Source organism: Gnatocerus cornutus, chromosome 4, assembly GCF_029298725.1.
Source record: "Gnatocerus cornutus isolate USDA-ARS CGAHR chromosome 4, icGnaCorn1.1, whole genome shotgun sequence".
Taxonomy (NCBI): Eukaryota; Metazoa; Arthropoda; class Insecta; order Coleoptera; family Tenebrionidae; genus Gnatocerus; species Gnatocerus cornutus.
Window position 1 is genome coordinate 6,981,724 of NC_142236.1, and position 13,162 is coordinate 6,994,885.

At 33.3% G+C, this 13,162-nt stretch overlaps 1 protein-coding gene across 1 annotated transcript; it reads left to right on the forward strand.

Annotated features, from left to right (window-relative positions):
* The first annotated feature begins 396 nt into the window (after positions 1–396).
* LOC148176302 (odorant receptor Or1-like) lies at positions 397–1,713 on the forward strand. Its single transcript, XM_088035035.1, has 5 exons — positions 397–1,109; positions 1,154–1,253; positions 1,304–1,408; positions 1,452–1,607; positions 1,657–1,713. Exons 1-5 carry the CDS (start codon positions 397–399, stop codon positions 1,711–1,713), a joined length of 1,131 nt encoding a protein of 376 aa, XP_087891161.1.
* Positions 1,714–13,162: the final 11,449 nt, after the last annotated feature.

Sequence of the window (13,162 nt, forward strand, 5' to 3'; positions counted from 1 at the left end):
ACGAAATACTTTCAATTTCATTTCCACAATAAAAACCAATAAAATCAGAAAATTACTTGAGCGAACTTTTAATAAAAATAATCGAAACGATCAACCCGCCATATCTCAATTTTATCGATCCACAGCTCCGGTTAATTACACAGAACAATATTCAAGAAAAATAACATTTCTAGCTAATAATTAAGTTTCGATGTTTCGGATTTAAATATATCTTAGAAAGAAAGAAATAGTTTAAAATTTGCATTTTAAAGAAGTCGCATAAATAATAAAAATGATAATCATTACATTGATAAACCACAGTCAGGATTCTATCAATATCTGAGTTATATAACGTGAAGGATCCGCCGCCGCCGGACCTTTCAGTGCGCGTCAGTGTCGGTGTTAGAACAGTTTACAATGAGCGCGCAGTGGGATCTTCACCACAAACAATTCTCTTTCATGCTCAGACTCATGGGCCTGTGGCCTGAAGATAGCTACCAGTTCGACTGGTACACAATCTACTCAATTTTCGTGTTCACGCTTTTTATCTGTGGTCACAACTTTGCCCAAGTCATCAGCATCTTCTTCGTGGACGACCTGAAGCAAGCCACTGCTGTCTTCGTCATCATGTTATCAGTCCTCATTGTGGTAATGAAATTCTACGTCATCTCCGCCAATATAAAGACGATAAAACGGTTGATGGGCGATATAAACAAAGAGGAGTTTCTCCCGAGGAGTCGCCTCCAGAAGGAGCGAGGAAGATCCGTTTTGAAGTTCTGGGAGAGTATTTCTTTGTTTTTTGGTACCACGGCTGGATTTACGGTACTGATCTGGACGATGATTCCAATTCTCAATGGGAGTTACAAGCAGTACAACTTACCGTTTCATGCTTGGTACCCGTTTGACTACAAGAAGCCGTTTTGGTACGAACTGACGTACCTCCACCAACTGGTAGGAATTACTTACATCGCCATTGTTACCGTAAACACGGATTGTCTCATTTCCGGTTTTATGTCGTTCGTTGGAGTTCAATGCGAGCTTCTATGCGACAATCTGAGAAAGTTACAGCCAATGGACAACATCTCCGTGGAGTTCCTTAAGTGCATCCAACACCACCAGGAAATTCTCAGGTTCTTATAATTCACAAAAAACTTTTCTTAAAATCAAATTTTAGATACGCGCACGATGCTAATACTGCCATTGATTCGCTTGTTTTGATTCAGTTTTTTACCAGCGCCGTGTCTTTGGGGTTCACCATGTTCCAACTCACTCTCGTATTCTCGAAATTTCGCTTTTTATTCTTAGTTTAACTAAATCTTTTCAGATATCGTTTTTCAGCAACGAGTTTTTCTCTGTTTTGGGATACGCAAGCACCATTCTTTCGCAAATTTTCATGTACTGCTGGTTCGGAAATGAAGTCCAATTCAAAGTAATTGTGATAATTTTATGGGTCCTTTTTATCCGTTTTTTAGAGTGGAATTATTTCAACGGCTGCGTACGAGTTCGATTGGACAGATCTCCCAGTTACGTTGGAGAAAGATTTGGTTTTCTTTATCCTAAGGAGTCAGAAACAGATTTATTTTACTGCGCTTGGTTTGTTCCCTCTGTCTTTGAACACGTTCATGAGGGTGAGTAGAAAATAGTGTGCATTCTAGTTCTGCATTCTTACTCTTGCAGATTATAAAGAGCGCGTGGTCGTATTTTGCTATTTTGCAGACCATCAACATGTCTTGAGCAGATGTAAATCAATGATAAAAGAAAAACTTAATTTTAAAGAGAATTCAACTCACTGTAGATTCGACCAATCAGAGACTTTAATTCTTTTAAATTAACACACTTTTTTGAAATTTCACGAGTGAAAGACAAAGTTTTAGCGGAAGGCGCAGTGTTCACATTAAAACTACTGATCACCACAAGATGTAATAAAAACTGAAATTGTATTGTAATTTTTTAATTGTAGGATATTTTGAAACTTTTTAAAAACTGCTTAAGATTTGGCCAATTCGAGGTTTCTTCAAAATGTTTGACTTTCTGTGGGATTTTAAGGAGTTTTTAGGTTTTTGAAGATTTCCAAAGAGAATTCTGGACTGTTTAGGATGTTTCTGCCAATATTTTTGAATATTGTCAGATCCTTTTAGGAATCCACAAAACTTTCAAAAGTCCTTGGGGTCTTTTAAAAATCTCCGAATATTTTTGAGAAAATTTTGGAATTTTTAAAATTGGTTTAAAATTATCCTCATTTTGTGGTTAGTGAAAATTTTCCATAATTTTTCAGAACTTCTCAAGACAGGAAATGTTGGTGATTATTGAACAGATTTTTTAGATTTCTCACCCAATTTTCGCCCTTCATTCCATTCTTTCAAAACGTCCTTCATCATTTCCATTTCACCCATTTAAACATCGAAAAAATCTCTTTTTATATTACTAATGAAAATACATGTGCACTGCAATAATTTTGTTTTGCTTTTTTATGTTGGTTCCATTGATTTGCAGAAATTTAAACCAAACTTCTAAATTATGGAAGACAAAGTTTTAGCGGAAGGCGCAGTGTTCACATTGAAACTACTGATCACCAAAAGATGTAATAAAAACTATAATTGTATTTTTTAATTTTAGGATATTCTGAAACTTTTTAAAAACTGCTCAAGATTTGACCAATTCGAGATTTCTTCAAAATTTTTGATTTTTGAAATTTTTGACTTTCTGTCGGATTTTCAGGAGTTCTCCGGTTTTTCAAAATTTCCAAACAATTTTTGAGAATACTGGACTTTTTAGGTTACTTAAGAACTTTTTAGGATCTTTCTGCCAATATTTTCGAATATTGTCAGAACTTTTAGGAATCCACAAAACTTTCGAAAGTCCTTGGGGTCTTTTAAAAATCTCCGAATATTTTTGAGAAAATTTTGGAATTTTTAAAATTGGTATAAAATTATCCTCATTTTGTGGTTAGTGAAAAATTTCCATAATTTTTCAAAACTTCTCAAGACAGAAAATTTTTTGTATTATTAAACAGATTTTTTGGATTTCTCACCCAATTTTCGCCCTTCAATTCAACCTTTCAAAACGTCATTTCTATTTCACCCTTTTAACCCCCCAATCTCGGAACCTAAAGCCCCGAAATTGACTTTACAAATAACTAATTAAAACTAACAGAAGTATAAATGTAAATAAAAGTTTGTGAAATTTTATTTGGTCATAAAACTATAATTTTTTGTAATTTTGAAATTTGGTACAATTTCTAAGCTCTTTCCACACAAAATTCTAGCCCTCCAATTAAACCTTTCGAAACGCCCCCCATTTCAATTTCACCCTTTTAAGGCCCCAATTACCCACTTAACGCACTTTCCATCCACCTTGAAACCTAAAACCCCGAAATTAACCCCATAAATACCGAAACTCGCCACGTCCGCTACATCAAATGACAAAATGTTCCTAAAATGGACACAAATCCTCGGTCTAAACTCGGCAATAACTCCAAGAAAATCCAGTAAAATCTCAATCGTCCATTCTCTAGTTCTAACTATTATTTTCGTGGTTATCATAGTCTTACGTCTAACTGAAAACTCAAAAATTCGAAACCACACTTCAATGAACACCGCAGTGCTTAAACTACAGCTCGCAATTTACATCTTCACTTTCTTCGCCTTCATCCTTTCAAACTGGTTCCAGTCGAAGAAGTTCGTCCAGGCGATGAAGAACTTGGCGTTGTTTGACCAGAACGTGGCACGCATGGGAGGAAGTATAAACGTGAAGAGAATGAATTGCACATTTTACTTGACCTTCTTCTTCGCTTTGGCGGTGTTCTTCTTTGTGGCGACCATCGACTTCTGCTTTTCCGTGAAGATTTTATTGATGGAGTCTTCAGTGCATTGGTTCTCTCACTATATTCCTGTCATCGCAAATTTCTTTTCTTCTTATTTTATTGTGATCTGTTTGTACTTTTTGTCTCTTCGATTCTCACTTCTGGTGACAGTTTTTAAGAAGTATTTGGCAAGGGACTACTTCGTTTCCGGTCACCGCGATGTCAAAAATTACGTCACTTCCTTTAAGAGCTTGGTCAGTGTTACCAACTTGCTAATTCCTCAGTTTTCTTTAAGAATTTGTGCTCTTTTCACCCTGTCAGCAGTTACAATCACTAACAATATCTTCTTGCTTGTAAAAGGAAAATTTGATACTTATCAACGCTTGATATTGATAAATTTGATATGTCTCCACGCAGCTGAAATGACTTTGGTAGTGTCATCTCATTATCAACTCCAGATGAAGGTTCCTCCACCTATTCCAGTCATTCTAAATCCTCCAAGTGTGTTTTAGATCAACGAAATTCACGACTGGATCTCCGAAATTGTCATGAACGAAATGGAATTCCACGGCTGCACCAACGAGGTCATAGGATGCTACCTCCTCGCAGAAAGAAATAAGTTCGATGTTCAGGTGTTTGGGATGTTCACTGTGAATCCGACGACGCTACTTAGTGTGAGTCGTGAAAAAAATTCGATACGCAACCCAGCTATAAGAGACTTATTTTGTTGCAGGTTATAGCTTGGATTGGTTCGTATTTGATTATAATGGTTCAGTTTTCGCCGGAACAAGTCAATTCGTTAACTTGGTCGGGACGTGGTGCACAACCTCCCCAATGAGTGTTTTGGATTTTGTTTAGCTCTTTTTCACGATTTTTCGCTTGTGTGGTAATGAAAGTGTGATGTTAATAAAATTAATAAATCTAACTTCAGTGTGGTGTATTTTATTTACTTTCAACGAATTTTGGATTAATAGAGACAGAGGAAAATTAAAAAACGAGAAACAGAGATAGTAATCGAAGTAAAGTCATAAGTCGACGTAGCAATAGAAGTGACGAAGATAGATGCATTTCTAAAAACGAAAACAAGAGGAACAAAGATAGAGATAGAAATGTGACAAAGAAATTAGAGGGGCAACCAACAATCATAGAGAAAGATAAAGATAATCGGGAGATAGAGCCAATGATAGAAACTGATTAAGATAAAACAAAAAACGAACGAGTAAACACTTGATTTTGGTGTTACAAACCTGTCGGATTGGTACTGTACATCCATGAAGATATTCACCAAGTAGAACAGCCAACACAAGGAGAAGAAAACGAAGATACCATCAGAAGCACAACTCAGAATGATTTTATCTGCATTGACAATACTGTAGACAGTGTAGTACGCTGCAGTGATGATATTCTCAAACCAAATGTGCAAAGTCACCAAGATGATGATGTCAAAATTTTTGATTTTTGAAATTTTTGACTTTTGAAGACCCTTTATGCCGTATTAGGTTGTCTCTTCAGAAGTTTTTGAAAATTGCGAGGTTTGATTAAGACTCGTTTTTTGGAAATCTTTACATTGTTTTAAAAAAAGGTTTTAAGAGACTATTTTAGGAGTCTTTAGGACGTTTAGGTTGCATGTTTACCAATCAAGAGTTTCTGAGACTTGACAGATTTTTTTTTGGACATTTTGTTGAAGATTTTTCAAATATTTCCAGAACTTTTCAAAGCGTTTTAAAAATGTTGCGAGTTTCTGAAAATTCAGCTTTTTTGGACTTTTGAGGAATTACGGAAAATTTTTAAATTACTCAGGGCAGTGAAGTTTCTAGGAACTTTCAGGATGTTTGTAGATTTTATTTTGGAACCCAAGAATTGTTTGATATCTACTATTGATATATATTGATATATACTTTAGATTTTTTCAGGATTCTTCAAAAATTTATATTTTAGCTTCTAGCTTACAGAAAAGAGTACCAACATGTATAATTCCCAAATAAAAAAGTTTGCAAATTTTCTACCATCCATCATCCCAATCCACCATTAGATGTAAAACTGCACCAGAATAACAATATACGTGACCACAGCTTCAGTCACCTGCAAAATCTAAATGAAAAACTCCTCTCTTCATTGGTACCACTACCAAATGACAAAAACTCCAATTCAAAACAAAGAAATTCCTCGCAGAGAAACACAACCGGTTGTTGAGCACACGTATTGAAATCAGCTGCAAATGCCGCGTCTGCACGTTGGTACCATTAGAAGAGTACTTGTTCCAGACTTCATGAACCATCGTACCAAACCTGTCGGATTGGTACTGTACATCCATGAAGATCTTCACCAAGTGGAACAGCCAACAGAAGGAGAAGAAAACGAAGATACCATCAGAAGCACAGTTCAAAATGTTTTTATCTGCATTGAGGATACTGTAGATAGTGTAGTACGCTGCAGTGATGATATTTTCGAACCAAATGAGCAAAGTTGCCAAGATGATGATGTCAAAATTTTTGAACAGGGCTAGAGAGAGCTCGATTAAATTCTGGTGAGTCAGGGAGAGCTTGGTAACGTGGCGGACGACGAACTTCACATCGTCTTCTTCCAGTTTCTTGCTTTGGAGGCCACGAAACACGTTGGGGTTGGTGATGACTTCGCATCTCTTCAGTTCTTCGTTGATTCCGCTGAATTTTACCTGAAGACACGCCTTGACGTCGTCTAGGTATAGAATCTCAATGTAAAATAACAAAAAAGGAAAATAGATGTAAAGAAGGTAAAGACAAGGCGTGTTGGAAAAGATCATTAAGTTGAAACCAAAGACGAACAAAACGAAGAGGACTGGTTTGAACGGGTTGTTTCTTCGACTTCCTACTGGAGGACCTCGACTTTCTATTTCCACGAGTAAACACTTGATTTTGGTGCTACAAATCTGAAAATAAACAAAGTAAAAAATAGTGAAGACGATGTTTTCACTGTTTAAAAACGATTCGATTGTTTCTAACAGGGCGACGTCTTCATGGGGGTTTGTGTTTTAGAAGATAAAAAGGTACGAATAAATGGCGTAAAAGGGAAGAGAGAAGAGGCGATGATAGGAAGAGTCGGAGAAAGAGAAAGAGAAGTGGACGGCTCCGGTGAATTTGTAGATGTATTTTAGAAAAAGGGGAATTTTGCGGAGAACTTCCATGGTTAAAGGAGGTCAACTAATTGCGCGTGTAGTAAAAAATTAAGTAATTAGGTGATATTTAGGAAATTGTTTATTTACTGTAATGGAAATAAATAAAGGACGGTAGGAAAATAGATCGAAATTAATGTTAGGTGTAATAAAAAGCACTAATAAGTAAATATCGCTAATAAAGATCTTGATATAGAAAGAATTCACAAAATCCAAACAGACAATTTTTTGAAAATTTTACTTGTATGTACTATTAACCAACTAAAATTTTGAATATTTATAATGAAGTGTCTAATTCTAGTAGTTTTTAAGCTAATATATTAAAATGTAAGAATAACAATGGTCTTTTTGTGTTTATAACAAGTACTCAATTTCAAAAACATTTTTTAAAATTGTACTTCTACTAGCTTTTACGCTAAGAAATGAAAACTTGAAGAGAGTAAGTAAGTTTTCTTACTTACAAACTCAATCAAATAATAAAATGATGAGGAAATAAAACAAAAATTAGAAATTTCAAAAAAAAGATCTAAAATTTCCAAATGTTTATAAAATTTAGACTTTAGATAGTTTTAAGACGACGACATAAAAATTTGTGAAAGACGATGGTCTTTTCTGTCTTATAAAATGTACCAAATTCCAAAATTTTAGATCAAAATAAGCAAATTTTAGAAAACAGTATTTTCTCCAAAATCTAAAATTTCTAAAAATTTATTATTATGTATGATGTTTCTTGTGATTTTAACACTACGACAAAGAAATTTGAATATTTAAAAATTTAAGAAATTTTTGATTCTCGTGATTTTTTTTACCTTTTGTCTTTTTTGATCTAACATTTTTTAATTTAGCATAATTGATAGGCTAGTAAAGTTTATCGTTTTCGCTTTTTTTTGAGGTAGGCTTAAAAACCACAAAATGTAGGCATTTTTTTATGAAAATACATTTGCAAATTTTCTATTTTAGAGATTTTTGGTTTACAATTTTGAAATTTAGTATAAGTTATAGACAAGTAAAGACCATCTTTTTACTCACATTTACGTTTACATTATTGTATGTAAATATTTTGTTTCTTTTGTCTCGAATTTTGGAATTTAGTACAATTTGTAAGCTAGTAAAGTAATAGTAATTTTTTATTAGTAGTAGTAGTAGTAGTAGTAGTAGTAGTAAAGACTCACTTTCCCCAATTTGTTTTATCGTATGGTTAAAACCACAAATATCATTTTATTAAATTTATTTTGGAAATTTTAGATTTTTGAAAATATAAAATTTTACGATGTTTTTTTATTTACAAATTTTGTATTTAGGACAAGTTATAAACAAAATAAGACTACATATTGCTTTTCTCATTTTTAGCTTAAAAACTAATAAAAGGAGAAGTTTTGTAAAAAATTTGAAAATGTTATGAATGAATGTTTATTGTTGGTGAAGGAAACCTGATTGGTTTTACCAACTTTACAACAGTTAAAAATTACAAAAAAAAAGTACACATTGAAACAAGTTAAAATGACAAATCTCGCCTAAATTCAAAGTTTAAAAACTACTCCACCAATTAAAAATAGTTCGTTAAAAAATGTTTAATTTTCTTTCGAAAGATCTTAAGTGGCAAAAGTTTTAACTCCACTAGTAAAACATTATAAAATTTGATGCAATTGTAGTTCGTGGCTGTTAATTCGCCATGAAAGTAAAAATTGCTATTTTTTTTGTCCACAATTTTGAAATTTGATACAATTTACCTATAAACAAATAAATACCGTTGTTTCCTTCAAATTTCTTTGTCGTAGTATTAAAATCACAAGAAACATCTTACATAATAATAAATTTTTAGAAATTTTAGATTTTGGAGAAAATACAATTTTCTAAAATTTGCCTATTTTGATCTAAAATCTTGGAATTTGGTACATTTTATAAGACAGAAAACATCAATTTTTATGTCGTCTTAAAACATCAAAAGGCAAATTTTTATAAACATTTGGAAATTTTAGATCTTTTTTTGCAAATTTCTAGTTTTTGTCTTGTTTCCTCATCATTTCGTTATTTGATTGAGTTTGTAAGTATAAAAAGACAATTACTGTCTTTAAGTTTTTATTTCTCAGTGTTAAAGCTAGTAGAAGTACAATTTTAAGAAATGTTTTGCAAAAGTTTGCCATTAAAATAAAATTTTCGAAACATGTATTTTTTGATCAACATTTTTGAAATTTAGTATTTGTTATAAACACAAAAAGACCATTGCTATCCTTACATTTTAATGTATTAGCATAAAAACTACTAGAATTAGACACTTCATTATAAATATTCAAAATTTTAGTTGGTTAATAGTTCAAATAAAATTTTCAAAAAATTGTCTGTTTCTAATTTCTGTATTCTTTCTATATCAAGATCTTTACTAGCGATACTTATTTATTAGTGCTTTTTATTACACCTAACATTAATTTCAATCTATTTTCCTACCGTCCTTTATTTATTTCCATTACAGTAAATAAACAATTTCCTAAATGTCACCTAATTACTTAATTTGTTGACTACACGCGCAATAAGTCGACCTCCTTTAACCATGGAAGTTCTCCACAAAACTCCCGTTTTTCTAAAATACATCTACAAATTCACTGGAACCGTCCACTTCTCATTCTCTTCCTCCGACTCTTCCTATCATCGCTTCTTCTCTCTTCCTTTTTACGCCATTTATTCGTACCTTTTTATCTTCTACAACACGAACCCCCATGAAGACGTCGCCCTGTTAGAAACAATCGAATCGTTTTTAAACAGTGAAAACATCGTCTTCACTATTTTTTACTTTGTTTATTTTCAGATTTGTAGCACCAAAATCAAGTGTTTACTCGTGGAAATAGAAAGTCGAGGTCCTCCAGTAGGAAGTCGAAGAAACAACCCGTTCAAACCAGTCCTCTTCGTTTTGTTCGTTTTTGGTTTCATCTTAATGTTCTTTTCCAACACGCCTTGTCTTTACCTTCTTTATGTCTATTTTCCCTTTTTGTTATTTTACATCGAGATTCTATACCTAGACGACGTCATGGCGTTTGTTCAGGTAAAATTCAGCGGAATCAACGAAGAACTGAAGAGATGCGAAGTCATCACCAACCCCAACGTGTTTCGTGGCCTCCAAAGCAAGAAACTGGAAGAAGACGATGTGAAGTTCGTCGTCCGCCACCTCACTAAGCTCTCCCTGACTCACCAGAATTTGATCGAGCTCTCTCTAGCCCTGTTCAAAAATTTTGACATCATCATCTTGGCAACTTTGCTCATTTGGTTCGAAAATATCATCACTGCAGCGTACTACACTATCTACAGTATCCTCAATGCAGATAAAAACATTTTGAACTGTGCTTCTGATGGTATCTTCGTTTTCTTCTCCTTCTGTTGGCTGTTCCACTTGGTGAAGATTTTTATGGATGTACAGTACCAATCCGACAGGTTTGGTACGATGGTTCATGAAGTCTGGAACAAGTACTCTTCTAATGGTACCAACGTGCAGACGCGGCATTTGCAGCTGATTTCAATACGTGTGCTGAACAACCGGTTGTGTTTCTCTGCGAGGAATTTCATTGTTTTGAATTGGAGTTTTTGTCATTTGGTAATGGCACCACTGAAGAGAGGAGTTTTTCATTTAGATTTTGCAGGTGACTGGGGCTGTGGTCACGTATATTGTTATTCTGGTACAGTTTTACATCTAATGGTGGATTGGGATGATGGATGGTAGAAAATTTGCAAACTTTTTTATTTGGTGAATTTGTTGGTACTCTTTTCTGTAAGCTAGAAGATAAAATATAAATTTTTGAAGAATTCTGACGGTTCTCAGAAACTTCTGAAAAATCCTAATTCTGAAGAAATCTAAAGCAACCAAAAAGTCTTTAGATATCAAATAGTTCTTGGGTTCCAAAATAAAATCTACAAACATCCTGAAGGTTCCTAGAAACTTTACTGCCATGAGTAATTTAAAAATCTTCCATAAGTCCAAAAAAAGCTTCTGTGAATTTTCAGGAACTCGCAACATTTTTAAAACGCCTTCAAAAGCGTCTGAAAAATCTTTTTTTTTAAAACAATGTATGTCTTTGCATATCTAGAAAAACGTGGAAAAGTTTCAAAAAAAGATTGCAGATATCTTGAGAGTTTCTAGAAACATCCAAAAAAGCCCAAAGCAGCTTACAAAGACCTGAGAATCTTCAATAATTCCTCAAAATTCTCAAAGATCTTAAAAAAAATTTGGAAAGTCCCCAGAAAAATTTTGTAAATTGAAAGTTCTGGAAAATTATAATGAATCTTGAGTAGACACCAAAATCTACAATCCTATCACCACCTACAAATTTGTAAAGAGTCCAAAAAATCTTTGAAATCTTCAAAAATAATGAAGATCTACGGAGTCAAATCCCAAAAAATGTTTAGTCAGTAATATGTTAATGTAATTTTTTTATTAATTTACAAAAATCGTACGGTTTTCCAGAAACACAAGGAATTCGAAAATCCTACTGTTCAATAATTCCACAAAATTCTTGGAAAATCGTTGACAGTCCTAAAAATATTTCTGTGAATCTTCAAAAGTTGGCCAAAAATTCTAAAATATCTGAAGAATATTCTCCAAAGGAGTATACGAAGAAGAATCCTACAACAACCTAAAATTTAAAAACTTTCTAGAAACTGCAGCTATCATAAAAAAATTTTGAGTCTTCAAAAAGTTCCTGCAAATTTTCGAAAACTTGCAAAATTTTAAAATCTCCTTAAAAGTTTTAAAATATTCTGAAAAATCTTTATCAAAAAATCCGCAAAAATCAAATTTCAAGAACTCTTGAAGAATCCATACGCAATCTAAGTGCCCTAAAGACTCCTAAAAAAGCTCCCAAAAATTTTGAAGAATTCTCTAGTCCTTAAAACGTTTCGCCAAAAAAAGTGGTCCTCAGGTCTTAAAACCTTCTAAAAACCCTAAAGTAACCTAAATCATTCTAAACAATCCTCAAAAAGTCTCTGGAAATCTTCAAAAACACGCGGTGTTTCAAAATCCGATACAAAAACCAACAACAGTTCTAAAGTTTCTAGAAATGTCTTTACGAATCCTACGAAAGTGATGTCTGTCCCAGGAACTTGTAAAACGTCCTAGAGTCTTTACAAATCTATAAAAATCCGCAAGCATGAATTTAAAAAAACTAGAAAAATCCTGGAAAATTCTAAAGTCTTCACAAATCTTGATTTTTTTAGAGTAGTCTTGAGACTTTCCAAAAGCTCGCAAAAAACCTTAAAGTTACCTTGTATACTTTAGAACAATTAAAAATCCTTCACGAATTCTCCAGAACCATTAGAAATTGTAAAAATTCCCGAGAATGTCAAAAAGTCTGAATCTTCAAGAGCTTGCCAAAAGTTCTAATACAAACAATAGAGTCCTCGGAGTATTTTAAAAATATCATAAAAAAATTTTAAATCCTTAAAAAAAAATTACAGAACTTCCAAAAAAACAATTATAAAACTCTTAGGGCCCGATTTCATGTTGACTTTCGGCATTGCAAATTAGAGTTGCGCCTTAGCAATCCCAATCAAACTGATGCTACCTTAGCGCAATTTTGCACCATTGACTTAAAATCGAGCCCTTCGAAAGTTTCTGTAAGCCTTCAAGAACTCATAAAAATCTCTAAAATATTATTTTATTACCTTCACTACCAGTCAACAAGATTTCAGAAACTTTAGAGTGTCCTAAAGCAACTTTAAATATACTAAACTTCTCAAAAGGTGTTTAGAGATCTTCAAAAAGCGCAAGTATTTCCAAATCTCAAAAGAAATCTACCAAAATCCTGAGAGTTCTAGATAATGTTGTATGTACAAGCTTCACCAACCACAACCACTGTTCTCAGAAACTTCTAAAACGTCTTTAATGTCTTTAGAAATTTTCAAAAATCCAGAAGTACCTACTTGCCAAATCCGGAAAAATCTTAAAAGGTCTTCATAAATTCCTAAAATTTTTACAGAAGTCCTAAGACTTCCCAGCAACGCCCAAATATTCCTAAAGTAACCTAGAGAGTCCTGAAAATTCCACAACAATTCTGACAGTTCTTACAAATTCCTGAAAAGTTTGAAAGTCCTTAAAAAGTCTTGGGAGATCTTTAAAACGTAGTTTTAACAATATGATGAGTTCTAGTATCTCCCAAAAAAGTCTGCAAAACTTTTGTAAGTTCTCTAAAGGTTTCAAAAAAATCCCAAAGCACCTAAAAATCCTGAAAAATTTAAGAATACTTAAT

What these genes read in the sequence shown, in the direction of transcription:
- LOC148176302 (XM_088035035.1), top strand. Translation starts at nt 397, where the DNA reads ATGAGCGCGCAGTGGGATCTTCACCACAAACAATTCTCTTTCATGCTC. An exon ending in CACCACCAGGAAATTCTCAG is followed by an intron (nt 1,110 to 1,153) that starts GTTCTTATAATT and finishes ATCAAATTTTAG; the next exon opens with ATACGCGCACGATGCTAATA. An exon ending in GAAATGAAGTCCAATTCAAA is followed by an intron (nt 1,409 to 1,451) that starts GTAATTGTGATA and finishes TCCGTTTTTTAG; the next exon opens with AGTGGAATTATTTCAACGGC.